The sequence below is a fragment of the Harpia harpyja genome, chromosome 6 (assembly GCF_026419915.1).
Source record: "Harpia harpyja isolate bHarHar1 chromosome 6, bHarHar1 primary haplotype, whole genome shotgun sequence".
In the NCBI taxonomy this organism is placed as follows: Eukaryota; Metazoa; Chordata; class Aves; order Accipitriformes; family Accipitridae; genus Harpia; species Harpia harpyja.
The window spans coordinates 1,615,553-1,634,978 of record NC_068945.1 but is presented as its reverse complement, the minus strand read 5'-3'; the positions used below and the strand labels follow the sequence as shown (position 1 = coordinate 1,634,978).

At 42.5% G+C, this 19,426-nt stretch overlaps 1 protein-coding gene across 2 annotated transcripts in view; it reads left to right on the top strand.

The window, feature by feature from the left end:
• Window positions 1-6,046, top strand: part of SHISAL1 (shisa like 1) — a 204,168-nt gene extending 198,122 nt beyond the window's left edge. For both annotated transcript variants that reach the window (XM_052789975.1, XM_052789973.1), the window contains one exon: window positions 2,048-6,046. In XM_052789975.1, coding sequence (XP_052645935.1) covers window position 2,048 — 1 coding nt within the window. In that variant the 3' untranslated portion in view covers window positions 2,049-6,046. The remainder of the gene's footprint in view (window positions 1-2,047) is intronic.
• The last annotated feature ends 13,380 nt before the right edge of the window (window positions 6,047-19,426 follow it).

Genomic DNA, 19,426 nt, shown 5'->3' with positions numbered 1-19,426 from the left:
TCAGTTTCTCTCTCCCCAGGTATTTTTTAAATTCATTATAACTAAGTCTCAGGAGACTGTCTTCTAGATACAAACAACTTCTTGTTTTAAACTTCATCTGCCTGCAGACCTCACAAGAGGCAGGTTTGCATGTTCTGTTAGTATCCATTTCTACCAATGTCAAAAAAGGACAGTGACAGAACAAGACAATACAAAGTAATTTATTTGTATTTCTAACATGAATAAGGCTGTCTAGGCTATTTGATTATTAGAAAACAATTACTGTCAAACCTTGACATAGGTTTCATTTGCTTGAGTTTTGGGTGAAGGCTTAAATCCTCAGGGTTAGTTACGAGAGAATTGCGTATTTCTGCTCAGAGGTCCTCCCTGGCTAACAGTACTGCGAGAAATGCCCAAATCTGAATTAAGATAATAGAGCTGAGCTACAGCTCAGGTGGCTGCCTACCCAACCTTGCACTTCCGAGCAGATTCACCACTGCAATTTCAATGGAGTTATGCTGATGCGAAAGTTGAGACTCAAGCCTCATATACTGAATAGAATTGATAGGTAAACACTAGATAACCTCAAACATGCAGATTTCCACAGATATTCTGCTGTCTGAACCAGATGTTTCTTTATATTTTATACATTAATGGAATGCAATATGTATAAGTAGCATATAGACTTGAGAATACCCAATATGCAAAGAACTCTGGTGGGAGAAGTTAATTAAGTATTGTTGCTACTAGGATACGAAACTGCCTCCAACAGCTTGTATTTGTACCATTATGCTTGCTTGCTTAAGCAAACTGATGCATTGCTTTAATTTATTATTGTGATTAGTAATCTTGGTCTACCTCAAAACTTTCCCGAGTTGGGCTTTCAGCCAGTTTACCTACATGCTACCACACTTCATATATGGACGGATCAGACAGCCAGTTACAGGCACACACTCTGCACAAGGTGAATTGGGGCAGATTTAAAGCATTTGTTATGTCCAGGAGGCACTGCAAGCAAAAAACAATGAATACTCACAACACTTCTGTGAGGAAAGCACACAAATGTAATATTTACTCATTTACATATGTGGAAATAGAAGTGCATTTTCTCATCATATGAAAGGAATACAGGCTAGAGTAAGCAGCCTGTGCTTGGTCTGATGCATACCTTGGTAATGAGTGCAACAGGAAGACGCCACACCATCTGATAAAGGCATTTACCGTATGGTCACAGGCACACTTTACTCATGTAAACAGCTCCAGTGACATTGTCCACAGAAAAAAGATTTACTTCCAAGTAAATTTATGGTTGCAGAAGGAAGCCCTCTGCACTTTGTACTTTCAGAGTAGACTACAAGCAGTAGAAATGAAGAGTTTAGCAGTTCTTTGTGTTTCCTCTTTCACCTTTTCAGCAATTTGATCTTTTCATCTCACAGGTAGTAGACAACACAACAGCGTGGAATGGGCATGCTGGCATATATACAAGAGGGATTTGGGGAGAAATCTGATTTTTATCATGTAGCATCCAGCCTTGCTGTCTCCAGCAGCCAAGGCTCCACGACCTGAAGGAAAGCATCCCATCTCCCTCCCTGCTAAGTTCCCAGGGTTCCCTCCTGATGATGCTCACCCAGGGGTTTGCCTGGCACATCATCAGCACCTCAGGTATGCACCCAGACCCAGGAGCTAGGCAGCACTCCATGTTCCGCCAGGTTACAGGTAAGAATAGACAACTTGCACACCTACTGTGTGATTAATATTTTGCAGAACCAGGACCAGTTTAATATAAGCAGGGAGAAAAAAGGTTAGCCTCCCACTCTGACTACATGGAAAAAAGAGAAGGAGAATGCAACCATCCGTATCACACAAGCTCACACTGGGCCAATTAGAGCTAATGAGGGAAGGTAGAGGCCTCCTAACACCTTTCTTTCTCACACTTTTCCTTCCTCCTTCTTGCCTCCCCAAATTAAATTCACAACTGAGAAAACTACAGGTTTTTCTTTACAGGAAGTACTTTGATGTTGTGCACTTATGAAACATTATGGGAACACTTGTGGTTTTTGTCTTCCAGAAAATTATATTGATGTGCCTCAAGATGGGAGAGGTGAGATCAGACTTCAAGGAGCAGCTTTCAAGAAAATCAACTAAATGACAAGAGCTGAAAAAATGATGGATAAGCAGGAAAGTCTACAAGAGGGAGATTGAGCAAGTCACCTGGAGAGAAACACCATTCAGACAACTTCTATAGGCAAAGGATATAGAAAAAGTCTCCAAAAGGAAGTAGTCTGTAAGCAATATTTTAATTCGAGACCAACACTATTATCTCTGAAAGGAAGCATCATATTTGAGGAAATGCTTAATAGGAAGAAAATTAAGTTGCTCTGGCAAACCACACAAAGATGGAAAAAGATCACAAGACAAACCTTTGGTAGATAACTTTTCTTTGCCTCCCCATCCATCTATTGCCATTTGAGCCTAATCTAAGTGTCAGAATACTGAATGTGAGTTTTTCCAAAGTTCTCTGGTGAATAGTTTGTCACAATAGGGTAGATGCTGGCAATCCTCATCACTGTTAACCATATTGTCGGATGCATTACAAGGTAAGTAAGTGAAGCCCTTTCATCAAGTCAGACTGCAGGGTAGCAATTGCTTTAACCTTAATACACTTTTTAAGATCATTGGCAATGATTCTGCTAAGACATCAAACATCTGAGCACACCTTGGCTTCAGCTTCACACACCCTCCTGAAGAGGGGAGCTTTATTAAGAAGCAACACAGATACCCCATTCCACCCCCATACCCCTTGAAGCTGAAAGAGAAACAGAAGAAAATCAACAAACTACACATTTCAAAAGCAATAATACCATTGTCCCTCTGTTTTATAAGGCAATAATCCAATTCCCTCAGCCAGCAACTGGCTTCAGAGTTTACCCCTCACAAATCTAAGAATTCATTTGTAAGCCAGACAGGCAATGATGCTACCACAGAAGTATGTGAAGTACTTGGTCACTAGGTTGCAATAGCTTGGCTTAACTTTCCACAGGACAGGTTTATTTTAAAATCATACAGTATCAATTACATGAGCAAATCCTCTGAAATTCAATTTAAGATATATACATGGAGAACCTGGCAATGACACCCAGAGGAGTTCATCTAGAAATCATAACGCAAAGCCGTGATAATGCCAAATTAATCCTTCATGCCTAATATTTTGTCCTGCAAATCTGAGTAACTTTAAAATAACCATATAACCATATATTTTACTGTATAACCAACAGGAGGAACACCTTGACAATCAACAATCAAGTTTTCCTTTTGTACCTCTTTGATTTGAGTGAATTTTAGTCTTCTGTTGAACTCAAAAGGGATAGACTACTCAGTGATTTGAGCTAATTCACGGCTACCGGAGTGCGTGATGGTACCTGACTAAAGCCAGGCAGGAATAAATAGTGCTAGGGCACCCAACAAGGCTGGAGACCTCAGGAGTGCCCAGTCTTCAAAGAAGGCCCAATTTGAGTAAGATACCAATATGCACATGCCCCTTTTCTTTGCAAACCAATGAGTAAAAAATGCAGAGTATCACTGAATAAGGGCAGGCAACAGCTAATAAGAAAAAATTCAAATGCCACAGGTGGGAGTGCCACCCTGCAGGCATTAGACTCTAGCCTGTCGTAGGTAACCTTCAGACCTGGCCCATTCTCACTCTTCACAGAAGCTCCTGCGTACGCACCTCTGCAAGCAACTCAGCTTGTAGAGCTGTAACAGACCTGCCACAGTGCAACTGGGGTGTTTTACATTGTGAGAAACGTAGCACTTCAAATAAAACGGAGTCAGTATTTTTAAACCTTCATTCACACTAAACCTAAGAGATTCTAGTTTTCTAAAAAGAGTATTTCATCAGAGCATTGCAGAACCATTCAAAGCACTTCAGCTGGGAACAAAAAGGACCTCCAGCAAAGACACGCTGTAAGTAGCTTGCAGATACTGGCAGACAGTCTGAACTGCTCCCTCCTAGGTGATGAGAGCTTCAGCAGGAAAAGGGTCAGCACTCCTGGTGGTGGGAGAGCTGATCCTATGAGATGTGAGGCGGTGCTGTTAGTGCCAACTTGCAAGAAAAGCAAAGGAAGCCGAGTAGCTGGAAGCAATGCCATCCATGCCTCTGCCAACATCACATCTTCTCCACACTTCCACATTGGCTCCAAGATCCATAACCCCTGCAGACACCCAACAAAGTACGTATCTACAGTAATGAGTCTTACCTCGGCACTTTGCAGTAACTGCTGCTTTTACCTTCTACCAGCACCTACTTTCATTGTGAGGTGATGACCACCACAGAGAGCTTTGTAAAAAGCTTGTGTTCATGAAGGAATTTGTATTAGATACTGGTTTGTGTGACTTACTGTATTTTGTAAGGGTTTTTTTCCCTTTGGGAATTGTGCGTTATTAATGAGCAGTTTTATGCTTTACTTCTAGTATATGTATACCTTGTAATTGATGTGCTTTTTCTTTGTTTGTTTGTTTTCTTTTATTCTCTATACAGAGCCAGTTAATACAAGGTAGATACTCTCTGGCTGAAAGTCTGATTTTGCCTACCAATTAATTTATGGATAAATCCATGTCGTAGCTGATGAACAATTGTTCATCAATTGTGTTGTTATAATCATCTGATAGCCTCTCTAGTTTAGCAGAACATAATAACCTGAATAAGACTAATGCTTGTTGGGCCTTAAACTAAAGGGAAATAGTGCACCACCCGTGTTTCCCTACCACCATTGCTATAGGCTCCTCTCCCTTAGCGTTTGGGACATTGTAGAAGAGCACTGGCTAGACAGTCACCTGAACATCTCAACCATCTGTGTAGCTGTGCTCTTGATATCCCTCTGCATTTACCTGATCAAAATTATGGTGAACCAGATAAGCTGCAATGAATTCTTCAATTATTTCTGCAGAAAGAGACTGGTTCAAACATAATCTTTCTCTAAAAGAAAAGACCTGGACTAAAACAGACGTATTTTCCTCTATGTCCATCCTGATATGGTTGGAAAAATAAGGGATCTAAAATTAACATTTCCGGAAGTGTATAATTCCACTATACGCCCTATTTAACAATGGCAGCTGTATGTCTCAGTGGCTATTAATGACCTTTGTGCTCCAGAAGCCTCCTTCCTTGTCCAACTCATTTTCTCTCTTCAGTTTTACTGAGAACTGAGTGTCCAACTCCTTAATAGTTGCTGTGCATAACATAGGACATAAAAAAGATAAGTTACAAAGCTTGTGCAGGACTTGGTGTTGTAATTAACCATCTTTCGTGCCTGGTTATTGATCTTACAAAAACACAGAGTGAAAACAATCCGGCCTCTTAATGTATACTTCAGCATATTGTAGCAGCTATTTTAGATAACTGTTTTTAATAGTTTTGTTATGGCTGTAATTTCTATATGAGGACTGTCCACTCGAAGAACCAATGAAGTAACATGTCAAAGTGATTTTTCAAGTCGGTTCTATTTCGCCACCAGTGATGGTGTGTGAAAAGTAAAGCAACAAAAAAGAAAACCTCACCCACTCGCCAGGAAGAAACATCTTTTCTCAGCCTTGAAAATTGTCTTGTATAAGACAGGCAGTCCTTTTACATAAATAGTAAATCTCTAAGAAGATAATATATACAGTACAATAGTCTATTTTAATAGTCAGCAGTCAAATTTTAGGCTAATTAAGCTAACTAGAAATTCTAGGGTTGCAGTGATGTCTCACTCTTTATTAATACATTGACAATAATACTGTTTACATAACACTCAATGTTTGAAATCAATATGTGCCAGTGTCCAGTGATTTGCTAATTTAGTTTTTGATCTAATCCTGTCCTATTTTTTGCAGCATTCTCTAACTTCATATTATGAATCATGTTGTCTTTCTAAAGTGATTGCCAAGTAAACCAAAAACATGTTTTACACTGCTATTGCACTGCTCTTGTCTTTATATACAGTAGTTTTTATAAAGATGTCCTTAGGTTTTAATAAATGAGTGTAACGTAAACTAATCTCTGTAATAAAACTTGCTTTAGTGTTTCAAAGACTGTCTGGAATAGCTGTAGAAATTTGATTTCCACTTTTTTCAGTCGCTTCAAACTTCATGGCCGCCTTTCCATCTGCAGGGAAATCCCCAGATACCAATACTCCATAGTTTATACAAGGGGAAATGAAGAGAGTGTATTTAATGCAAGAATGATGCTTGGATTTGGAGGGGCGGGGCAGGGAAAGGCCCCCAGAAAACCAAACCACACCACACACACAGAAAAAAGCTAAGGCCATTGCATCAATAAATACATGGTCCATTTAGTCTGCATCACCTTTCCAGCAGTTGCTAATACAAGACACTTAAGAGGGAAGTGTGGGAGACTGCTAAGAAATAAACATAATCTTGCCACTACTTAAGGCTAGCTGAGATGGCCAAACATGCTACTGAGCAGAAAGCAAGCAACATTTTGATTTCCACGCATGAAGTACTCTGTCCCACAGGGATGTTATGGCAGGTCTACCTGCCCAGCTGAGGCAGGGGCTAATACAGTTTAACTTGGTCTGTACAAAAAGGCAGGACCAACAAGTCACAAAGGCAAGAGTTTTTTGGTTGTTGTTTTTTTCCTGCCAGGCTGAAGGATTTGGACAGTTTTTCCAGAGAGGTTTAGACTTTCTAAATGCACTGTGCTCTCTCAGGTCCCTTTGTCACCTATTGTTTAGGAGGCATCATTGCCAATGTTCCAAAAATATTAAGTAGGCTTTCGGACTAGTAAAAGGGAACATTTTTGACAATGGGAGATTCTCTCTCCCGCCCCCCTCCCCCCCTTCTCTCTTCACAGCTTTGCTTATACTTAAAGCTTCTCCTCCATCCACCAGCTCCTCGAGAAAATTTCAGTAATACACATGGGGAGTGTAATATACGTAGGAAGTCTAGGTCCTAACAGCACACAGCCAGGAGGGCTTCTCACCTCTCGGTACAGATTGCTTCCATAGACAGAAGCAGTTCTTGCTCTTCTCTGTCCTGTGGCTCCCAAGCATGAGTTTTCGCTGGCATTTACAAACACAGGATGTACCTTTTCACATTAGAAATTATGCTTTCAGTATCAGATCACTAACCCCAGACTAGAGACTGTGCTGCAGGAATACACCTGAACAGTCAAACATACAGAAACTTTAAAGTCAAATTTAAAAAAAAAAGATAAGAAATCCTTTGTAATGTCACTTATTTCATTCCTGCAGCTTCTATAACTACACACATCAGCTCAAAAATGGAAAAGGATCATTTTCATTAAAGCAACGCTTCAATAATTCTTAGGGTTTTTGCAACTGTCAGAGACTACAATTACATCCCACTGTGCTAAGACTTATGGAGACATATTGCAGAAAGAAAGAGAGGACAAAAGACAGTTTTAAAGACACATAAATACGTAAAAATAAATAATCACAACCCACTCCCCTTCTCAAACTGCACTTGCAATTATGAAAACAGCTAAATTTACAAGACAAATTAGAAGAGAAACACTAAATTGATGTATTGGGTTTGCTACAGCTCCCTTACCAAGTTCCAACAATTTTTACAGCATGCTTCTAGTAATTGAGTAAGAACTATATTCAATACATTATACTCAGCAGGAACAGCTTTTATATACTAAGTGAGCAAATTAAATATCTCTGGAATTTCCATAGAAGATGTTAAAATGCTGATAGTGACTTACAGACTGCCATTACCAAGCCATTATCACCAAATCATAAACAAACATGAGCACCACAGCCAGTTTCTTTAAATTAAGCGTTTATTCTTACTGGAAAGCAGAGACTGTACTGATCTGCTTGTTGTTCACACGTACAGAAGGACAAGGAGAGAAAAAGTATCTTGGTTTTGATATTTACTTCCAAGTAAACAAAATCCTGTCCTTCTCACCCAAGTTACTCTCAACAGTTAATTTAATTTGTGCAGAAAATGGAGACTGTGGGGGAAAAACATATCAATATATTAGGTATGTGTGCGCATTCATGTGTAAGCATATAATGGCTTGAATTTCCCAATCAGAATTTTAACTCTCTTCTTTGAACAGCTGAACTGTACAAAGCCTCAAGCTCTTCTCAAATTTGAATTCATCATTTCATCCCCAAGTGCAATTCCATCACTGGTGTTTATTTGTAAGGATAATGAGGAATCGGTAGGATTTTATAAAGAACTGAAAATTCATCTAAAGAGAGGGAAACTCTTCTGCCTCTCTTCACTACACTTTCATCAGCTAGCCTTTGCACCTTTCTTTTTTATACTTTTCCAACAAAATACGAAGTGGAAACAAAGCATCCCATTAGAGATGCCTGTACTTCCCTCCTGCAGCTCCACTGTACAGGATGGCGCTCTCGAGGATAAAACCCTCCTGAAACACACACTCTCCTGGCTTTCCAGTGGGAGCACAGTCCACACTTCCCCAGTGGCTTGTGCTCATTGTGAAAACTAAAGCAACACACTATCTCTAATATGAGGTGTGTGCCTGCATACTTACCTCTGCTATTGTGCAAGCTGGCTTTTTTTTTTTTTTTTTTTTTGAAGGTAGGGAATATTTATGTGACATTTCTCAATCGTGTCTCTGCCTCCTTATCAGTTGTAATGCTGTCCCACTGGAATGAGCTATTCATCTCACTGTTGTGTCTTTCACAATCCAAAAAAACCAGCACATAAGGCAGCGCAGACTTAAAATGAAGAGGCTGCGTGCATCAGGGTAGTTTTTGATGACAGCTGCTGCGAGTTTCATGCCACGTTCTGAGCCACAAAGGGTGACAGCACTTGAACACAAATAGCTGCTTTGACGCCGTGAGAACTACCAGTGACAATTGCATTTAAATCCTTAGCTTTGACAACAAACAAACAAAAAAAGTTTGATCTAGGTAATATTTGAGAATATTTTCCTATTGGCCAGCTAAGCTGCAGTTTTAATGTGTTCTCCCAAATTACTTTTTTTTAAATTAATTTTGTTTTTTAACTGCCTTATAGTTATTGCTGAAAAATGCCTTTTTTTCATGTAGAGCTGTTGAAAACAATTTGAATCTTAGAAGCTTCTAAAACACTATGCTGCATTTGACCTCGAGTTTTTTGCTCCCCAGCATAGGATCTACCAGCTCCTTTCTCCAGTATTTGCTGGCCCAGGAATCAGGTATATTATATCATAGATAAATAATACTGTGCAGTATCAAACTGTTCACTGCAAAGCCACCTTTCTCTAGCATGCCTGGATTTTGCTGGAAGATTTTATGTTGCAAAATGCTGCTGGGGGAGGTGGTAGCGCAGTAGGAATTACCACCTCTGGTGAGTAAGTGATAGCTGGGATTTGCTGTATAAACTCCATTATCATTTTAACCACACAGTACACCTTCTCTTTCCCTGAATGAACATGCTCTAAGCAGCCACCAGAAAAAGCCAGTTGGGAATTTATCTAGCAAGGAGACACAGCATCCCTGTGCTATATCTGCTCTTATTAAGCAGATACAGGAGCTCAAAGACATTTCACAACCTTTCGCTTTTCTCTTGGCCAACCACATGGATGTTTGTTAAAGCAACTTATCTCTAGCTAATAAAAAAAGTAAAAAGCCCCAAACCCTAGGAAAAGAAATCACGCAATATTGTGAGCCTCACAGATTTTATGTTTTGTTATACTATCCGTACAAACGCCACATGAATAAAAAGCACCCTTTGAGCTCGCAGTCAATTTTTTATTGAGTTCCTGGGCTGCAGGCAAGCGGCACAGGAGGTGACTTCTCTCGTTTGTGCTGTGTAGTCATCATTCCTCCATTTCAGATCTTTTTCCAGCACTGCCCATATACGACGAGCTACTGCTCTAACCGTAGCTGGCAGTGCTTTTTCACACACCTGCAAGTGCTCCCACCCTCCCTAAGACCCAGACATGCCTCCTGGCACTGAGCAAGCAAACACCTAGCTGCAAGGACCGACCACTTCACCTTCTAAAATAGTCCCTCCTAGTCTGCGCATGAATGTTTTTCTTTTCAGCCAAGACATCATCAGCTGATGGCTTCAGTTGGGAGCCTGATCCTTTCTCTCAGGTACTTCAGCCTCACAGCCACAGAAAGGGTACCACAGGCATTCAGAAGGAGTGCCTGAAATGGGAACTGATTCAGGACTGAAATAAAACAGGAATACTTGTACTACTTGAACATTGCATCTTCCTCTTTTAACTCCCCCTCCCATTTCCCAATGCTCAGACAACGGGAAATCAGGCCACGCTATTACAGAGGAGAATCACCAATATTAAGAAATCTTCTTACTTATCACCTCTCTGCACTAAAGCTTCCAGCATCCTTTTGCAGATACACATATTCTTTGTTGGCAGGAATGGACAAATTGGGCAAATCTAGTCTTCCATTTCACTTCTCCTCCCCGACAGTTAAATGAAGGATATTTGGGCTGGATCGTGGTCTTTACTCACCATCTCTCTCCAGTTGATGCAAAATGCCTATTCTCCCCTGCAGTGCAGCCCCACATTTGTAGCCACTAGAGATTCAGACCTCCTAGATGAGATCCCGTCGCACGGCCCATCTGGAGGTCCAGCATGCTTTGGACCAAGCCTTGTTCCCTAAAGAGACTCTCTGTCAGAGCTGTGATAAACCCCTGCAGTCTGGTGCTATGAGCAGATTTCTACACTGCTTGTGACCACTTCCCGAGGTTTGATCCAGGGTCCCTCATGCTGTCCTCTCCTCCAGGGCCCAACTCCTGAAACACAGCCATTGCCTTTGGCAGGTCTCCGCTTGTCACAGGTGTGTTTTTCCAGCCCCACCACGGCTCCCACCCCTCACTCCATCACCACGCAGCAAGGCCTTTCCCTGCTTTATCCTGTGAGCCAGAAACATCCACATGTACTGAGGAAGGAAGTGTTGTTAGAACTAAAAACACTTTTAAGTGCATGCTTTGCATTTGCAATTTAAAACCACGCTCTGCTGTCCAGTTGTTATCCAGTTTGTACCACAGGGCTGGGCTCTGGCTTTGCTGCTGCCCAGGCTCCTCTGAGATGAATTGCAGAGCAAACCTTGGTGAGCTGGCAACTGGCAAATAAACTTTGGAGCAGAGTAGGGTAAAAACAGCGGAGTCTGAAGGAAGGCCAAGCTGCATGTCTGTTAACTGTGAGCCTAGACGCCGCTAAGCCAGAGGGAACCCAAACTCCTCTTGTTGTCAGCTCGGCTGTTTGCACGTATCCAAGTAGCAGCTGCATACCTCAGCCAGGCTCTTTTCCCACTGCAAAGTCAAACATCCAGAGACTGCCTCAGATCAGAAGAAGCAGCCACTCACCCAGTACGTGTGAGCACTTACCAAGGATGTGTCTGAAAGCGTTAAGAGTGATCTGTCCCAAACCCAGGAAGTTTCAGAGCCTGCTTGGCTGAGGTCTGCTGGACTTCAGCTCGCCTTCACTGTGCCATCTCCCAGCTCAAAAGCCATTGATGGCACAGGTGGGGCTTCTGCAAAAACACGAAGCTTTTGCCAAAGCAACTGCAGGATTTGCCATTTCAGGCAAGCAGCCAGGTTTCTCAGCCAAAAAAACTTACCCTGGTGTACCCAAAGCCATTGGCTTTAGTAGAACGACCCATGGGTTTCCAATGTGCTGTCTGGCTCCAAGGCACGAAAGCAGGGTGTGACAAACACGCACAGAGCTTGGGTGGACTACATTTGGCAGCAATCAATCAGATCTTAGCAGGTCAGCATGGGTGCTGAAGTTTATAGGGCATTCACAGAAGAGAGTATAAAGCAAAAGGTTGTGCTACTTCTTGCCACAGACTGTACTGGAGAGAGGAAACAGAAAAAATGCCCACCCTGCAGAATATTGCACAGTCTTCTTTTCAGGCCCTCCTGAGAGGCCCTTCTTGGATGTAAATATGAGGGATTTCTTCTAATGCCTTGATGCAGAAAATCTCTAGGTCAAGACATGTGCACAAAACCCAGCAAATTCAAGGCCTCCATCAGAGCTTTATGAAAACTTTGTGGCTAATATATTCCCAGTGACTGCTGCTTTAGTTCTCCCTTGTTGAAAAAGAAAGGAACTCAGTAAAAGGGTGGTAATTAATTCTACAACAATACTCAATAAGGAAAAGTTTGGTTTTAATATGCAAAATGGAACTACTGATTTAACGTAAACATACTCAGTTAGAAGAGCAGGACATCTCAAAAATATTTATATTAGAAACAAGAACAAAGAAATAACCACACTCTACAGGAAGCATTGCTTGCTTTCTGGTGATTAATAAACCCCAGGCAAGAATAAAATAGATGGTCTAAGTTTTTTCTTCCCCATTTTCCCCAAACTGAAATGGGCAAAGGAGATAAATGCCTACAGTGAAACTGAAGCCAAGATTTTGTTACGGGTTTACCCTATTACAGAAACACATTGAGGTCTCCCTCCCCGAGGAGCTCAAATTATTTCTTATAACGCGATAAATGAACAATAGGGAAGGCTTCTTTCTTCACTGGAAATTCAGTAAGGAGTTTGCAGCCCTGGTACTTTTGAGTCCAGGCAGCAAGTGAAAGGTCCCAGCGCTCTCTGGCCGGTGCAGCAGGAGGGTGGGTCAGGGACCTGCCCCTCTGAAGCAGCACCTGGACACCCATGATGGTGTGGTCGGGTGCCAGGGAGTGGGTGTGCAATAGCCCGTGTGCTCCACACACAAGGGAGAGAAAAACATGAGAGGAAAGGTCTCCAGCTTCCTCAGAGGTGACAAAAAGCAGCTGCAGGTTATGCAGCTGTCATAGCAGTCTTTCTTACCATTTTTCTGCTCTAGAATAGTGAAGAGCTCTCTGATTTTTATAAACTGTCAAGCAGCGGAACTTTTCCTCCCCTGCCAGCCCCAGCAGCCGCAGCTCCAGCAGAAAGCAGTGGGAGCTCAAGAACATGCATCTTTAGTCAGCAGCAACAGTTAACCCCTACCGAAACAATGCTAAAGAATCAACTAAAACCTAATTGCAGTATTTCTCATCAAACACTTAGCTCAACAGGAAATATGATGTCATATGGGCAGTAAAAGTTTTAATTTTTTTTTTTATCCTTTGTTTTTCCAATAAACTTTAGGAAAACAAACCAGATCCAGTCACCCCTGGATGTTTGCCTCAATACTTCTTATATCACTTTTATCTAAAATACCCTCTCTCCAAATCTGCCTGGCAATATTTTCTAAGAACTCAATCCGTCATCACGAATGTGGCAGACAGACAGATTTTATGGCCCCGACGCCAGACCATGACTAGAGGTCAGGTGGGTTTTTGGCTGTCAGAAGCTCTCTCTCTAAGCCCTTGGGCTGCACAATTCATCTCTCACCATCTCAGGTCCCTAACAAAATGCGTGCATCTGAGTCCGGCATTGCAAGGGAACAACCTGGAAATCTTTATGAAGTTTTTGGATGCTGTGATGAAGATGATAGAGCAAGGCAGACAATCCGTATGGATTTTGCAAGCAGACATTGGTTTAAAAAACCAAACAAACAAAAAAATCACAGAAATTTAAGTTAAAGGGTGTTTGTCCAGACCTCTCTCCCACACTCTAGGGATACTGAATTTGTCCCTTGCACCACATCATGAAGTTGCAAAAGGAGCCATTACATCATTTCTGTAAATGACGAGCCCTTTTCAAGTGTCATCTTCCTTTCTACGTGCAAAGTCCCCCAAGCCCAGCTGTGACATTCACGTTTCAGTGCTGCATCCATCAGTCACTGCAGACATACCCCACGGGTCACGCATCATCACAGTGGTACCAGGCACTCTTTGCTTGCATTGCAGCAGCTAGAGTCTGGCATCATCAGCTGACACGTGAAAACTGCCTTTTCTAGACAACCAGAACTGCTGTAACAGCCTCTGCTGCAAAAAGCTTTTTTGGAAGCCAACGGAAATGTAGAAGTCACAGGCATGTGAAGAGGAGGTAGAAACATTCAGGATCAAAGCAATGCAGGTTTTTGTTTGCTTTCTAGCTTAGGGTTGGGGGTTTCCTTGGGTTTTTGCTTTGTTTTGCTTTGGTTTTTAGCAGCACAGTGACAATGGAGTGTGTCTAGCATTGTTGATCAAAAGCGAAAGAGTGGGAAAAGTACTGCAAGGCCCCGAGGGCCAGGGGAGGATTTGGAGCATGCCCCAGTCTCGGCAGAATTGCACCTTCACGTGTGCCCATTGATTTTACCCAAGCAAATCTTCACCTTTCCCACCCCGAGCTCAGTTTGTTAGCACTGGGCATGGTGCAGGCTTCAATATCAGAGTGTCAGTAGTGTGAAATGCCCAAAGAAAGCATCACTGCCTCCAGTTTACAGCCTGAGCATGGGGAGAGATTATCTGCCCGCAAGCACAGCACAGACTTTAGCACAAGCTGTACAGCCCGCACTTCAATGAAAGAAGCCAGCCATCAGGTGGAGGCTTGCACATGCCTTTCTCCCTCTTTCCTCCAAACATGTATTTGCCAAAACTGACCAAACAAAAAGGTAGCTTGGGGTTGACTGAATCTGGGTTTGGTTTCTGGTCAAATTTACTAGAACAAAGCCAATAAAAACACCAGGTAGTCTTCTCCTGCCTCGTGGAAGCAGGCCATTAGGCAAATACCACATGGCAGCGGAATCAAACCCTTCTCCTCTTCATTGCCTGTGTGCGCTGGCACACCTGCACCTGCCTGCTGCAACACCTAGAGAGCAAAAGACTTCACTCTGAGTCCAAGATGGAAGTTTTGTTTCAAGTCCCCGCTCTATTCTCACTATTTTCAGCTTCTGCCTCCAAAAAGAAACTTGACACTTCACTTCTGACACTTCAGTTTTTGTGCTGGTGGTGGATGCTCATTAGTTAAACCCCATGCCCCAGTGAGGGCTTTGGCTGCCCTCCAGGATCAAACAGTAAGAGGCACTTTTTAGGAAACTACACTACACAACAGGCACATTACTACGATTAGTGTGGCACAAGCACCGAGCTACACATATGCCCCATGAACCTTGATTTTCATAGAATCATAGAATCATTTGGGTTGGAAAAGACCTTCAAGATCGAGTCCAACCATCATCCATGCCCACTAAACCATGTTCTGGAGTGCCTTGTCTATGTGCTTTTTTAATACCTCCAGGGATGGCGACTCAACCACTTCCCTGGGCAGCCTATTCCAATTTTGGTCTTACCGCTAATGAATCTCCAGCAAATTTACCATATATAGATAAAATCCCTAGGAAATCAGAGCTACCACCGATAGCCCAGAAGAGGTGCGGGAAGGATTCAAGCAACGTATTTCAGCAGCTCAACAGAAATAAACCTATATAGTAAGTCACTCTCGGGACACTTGTAAAGGGAAATCTGAATGAAGGCAGAAAGAGATAATTTTGTAATACTCGGTGTGAAACCCCAAAATAAAGAAACAGCTTTATGGATATTCCTTTGAAATAGAAAATAATCATTCATTCCAGCTGTGTTCAGATCCTTTTTGCCTTCCAGGGTTAATCTGCTGAAAAGCTTTTAGCTAAGATTAATGTATATCCAGCCGTCTCTGGACTTTTCTTTTTTATCCAAAAATTAACACACACCAAACAAACAACAACTGGCAATAACATATTTGCAAAAAAAGGAACATTTCAATTCGGACACAATTCCCACAACATTGCCTTTAATTCTGAAAAAATAAAGTTAATTGAATTTGTTTTCCAAAGGAAAAAAAAAAGGTGGGCAAGTGAAAAAAGGTACTCTGCTAATTTATAGCATTGCTTAGAACACAAGGAGATTAAAGGGATTAATAGCTAGAAGCTTAAAGTTGCCGATCACCTGCATGGTACAGGTAGTGATAATATCAGCGTGGTAAATGATGCTACCAATGACATCAATGGTTTCACCTCATACCAGCAAACCCCTTAAAACCCTCTGCAGAAAAATACGCCCTTCACTTGGGACTGCTCAATCACTGGGCTTGCGTTTGTGCTAACAAACTCCTGAGGCAGGGCCAATATTTCTTTTCACCTCGCCGGTTCTTTTAAGCTCCCACACGACTCAGAAACACTGCACCACACGCTCGCCTTCAGCCCTGCCACCCCACGCACCTCATCCCTCTGAGGACACCCTCGCCGCTGGCTTCCTCCTGAGGGGCTGTGATAGCGGGACGTGGTGTGGCATGGCAGAGCAAACCCGCTCGATTCAGCCTGTGCCCTCCTTGCCCCGGCCGATCGCTGCACCCCTGGGCAGGACATTTATTGGGCAAGCATTTGCCCCCCATATAGTGCAGGGATCCCTCCCCAGCACCTGGCTTGGCAGCTCACCCTGCCCTGGCGTCTCTGTACCACCTCACGAGAGGTAGCGGAGAGGATGCTTCAGCATATCTGAATTAGCTCATCAATTTGCCAAAGCAAGCCAAGCCTTTGGTTAGATGTATTTTACCCGTCAGGCAACTGGGGCAGGGAGGTCAAGCTGTCAAATGGGCACCACTCGCGGCCCCAGAGACGTGGGGTAGGACCTTGGGCTGGGCTTCCCCATCCCAAACTGCTCAGCATGGGTTTGGCGTGTCAGTAATGGGGCATTTCCTCAGCGTCATTGTGCCAGGCCTTCTACTCTCAAACAGAAGATGGAAACAGGCAAAGCACAGCTCCACCACAGCTGGCTCTGGCATCAAAGTTTCACTTGCAAGACCTGCCAGGCAGTTCAAGGAAACACGGCGGACCTGGGGATTCTGACGTGCTGCCCACCGCCAAAACAAGCCACCCACCTCCAGTGCACAGAGGAGACGTGCCATCACAGTGGTCCTGGCCAGGAGGCCCAACACATAAGGACAAGCAGTGTCAAGCGGCCACCCCCCTGCCGACAGAGCCCCACGGAGCCGGGGACCCCCGCAGCCCCGATGCTGCAGCAGGACGTGCAGCTGCCTGCAGCCCGTTGCAGTTGGTTTGCTCAGAGCTGCTTGAGGTGCTGCCTCTGCCCCGGGTGGTTTGGTGTTGAATCAGGGGACTAGACAGTCAAAACAACTTGCCAAAATCCCACAGCAACTTAGGGAAAAAAAATTAACTTGATCCCCACGGCATGCTTCAGCAAGGCCATCTGCTAAGCATATAAAGCAGTAACAGTTGACATAGAATCATAGAATCATTTAGGTTGGAAAAGCCAACCATCAACCATGCCCACTAAACCATGTCCTGAAGTGCCTTGTCTACGCACTTTTTGAATATCTCCAGGGATGGTGACTCAACCACTTCCCTGGGCAGCCTGTTCCAATACCTGACAACCCTTTCAGTAAAGAAATTTTTCCTAATATCCAATCTAAACCTCCTCTGCCACAACTTGAGGCCATTTCCTGACATGGTTCATATACCAATAACAGACCAAGATGAAAAGTGAGATTCTGGTGGCACCCTCTTCTCTCTGTGGATGTCATAAACAAGGAGCCCTGCTATGAGCAAAAAGGAACAAGACACAGCTGTTTTCTATCCCTTGAGCTGCACTGAAGGAAGGAGCTCTTGTAGAAAGTTAAATAAAGACAAAAATCTAGAAAAAAAAAAAAAGCCTAACTAGTTTGGCAAAAAAAAAAAATCTTCACCAAAACACCAGAACCCCCCCCCCCCCCCAAACATGCAAATGCACGTATCAAAGCTGAAAAGTTAAGGACAAACATCCTTAACTAGAACAGAGAGGAAAAAAACAACCAAGATGGCACCAACAAGCATACTTTCATCTTGTCTTGACATGCCAGTTTTGAAGGCATCTTTCTAGGCCTTACTGGATTCCTTCATACACTGCCAAATATAACCTAGGTGTATTTAACTTACTATTTTTTACTTCTAACCTTTCATTTATGTATTCACCATATGGAATTTTTTTTTCAGTGCAAACAAAGTTGCTATCATTTCATAGCACACAGATAGACACCAGTAACTGTGTCACCTTTCCTTACCAAAAAGAAAAAGTATACTTTTAAAAGCAGAGTTACTGTCCCTCCACATTTAATTAACCACCAACAACTTTTTGATTTACAATAGTCACAACCTCTGTATAGGCCCTGTGATAAAAGGTATTTTTCTTTTTAAGATTATGAGGAACCTGTTTCTAACTCTACGGAAAAAATGTAAACAGAGGCAAGGATAACTTTCCAGAAGAGCACCACAGAATAGCAGAGAAAATCTGCAGTGTGGTGGGAGGTTACATGAAGGCTTGCAGAAATGCTGGCCTGTCCAAGTAGTATGGATAAGGTTAAGTCCATGGACCAAAGAGCACCACTACCACATCGTAAGGTCCCTGGGTAGGTGTGTACACACAGGAGGTAGCCAGAAACCAGGCATTTTTTTCACTGACAGTTTTTCAGTGGAAAATGCCACTTCAATTCTACCAAAATTGGAAGAAAATAGAGTGAAACAATCTCATGAAAATGAAGTTGGACCTTATCCTATCACAAATGTTTCAGAGAGTTGTATTCCAAAATTTGACGGATTTTTTTAAGCCATATGTATTATATTATATTTTCTTCTGAAGTTTAAAACAGAAATAAAATGAATTCTTGCACAGAGTCTCTGCAAATGCTTAACTTGGAGTAGTGAGGAGGGGGAGCTCCCCCAAAATCTCAGCTTTTTTGCAGAGTAAACCAATCTGTTCTCTGATCAGGACTAGCAGATATATACCTTTAGATACAACTCAGGTCCTTTTCTACGCTGATCCACAGAAAATGCACGTCTGTTACAGCTAAAGGGAAGCTTAATTGGAGGTGAAGAAGTTCATGCTTTCAGGTTGAGTTCCCCCTGTCAGGAACTAGCACATGAACCAGGATGGACTGACATTTTCCATCGCCTTGCTCTTGTGGGATCGTAAAAAGATCAGCCTTAAATGTTATAACATACAACACTTTTGTTTATTAATTCTTTTTTTTTTTTTTAAATAATGAGGGAAAGATTTTCCAGCATCAACTTACTAGGAAAATTCTTCAGCATGATCAAAAACTTCTGAAGAGGTTGAAGTGCTGACAAGGAAAGGGAAATTCAAACATCACAGAAGTTGTGGAATTAATTCCCCTAACATGTGTAAAAACAATTATCAGAGAAACCTTAAAACATTAATTTGTTTACTTGGGTTTTTGGGCCTGATGGAGTTTCCCTGGAGGGTAACTGAGAGAGCACAAGCCAAACCACATCCAAACCAGCCTCCCCTAAGGAACTATCCAAAAACGCTACACAAAGAGGGAAACACATTCCCAAATGTGCCAGGGCACTGCAATATCCAAGCATCTCATTGGCAAATGGACTGCTAACCATACTATAGCTAAGTTATAACAGACGTGTTTTAGACTGTACCAAAAGATCCAATTAAAAAAAAAAAATTGCAGAGTGCAAGACCTTAAAATGGGAACATCTTGGACAAAATAACATGTCAACAAAGCTAAAACTAGTAATGACATGATATGAGGTGGTTGAAAAGAGGCTCAGATATTAGTGTTACTCCTGGATCACTGCTG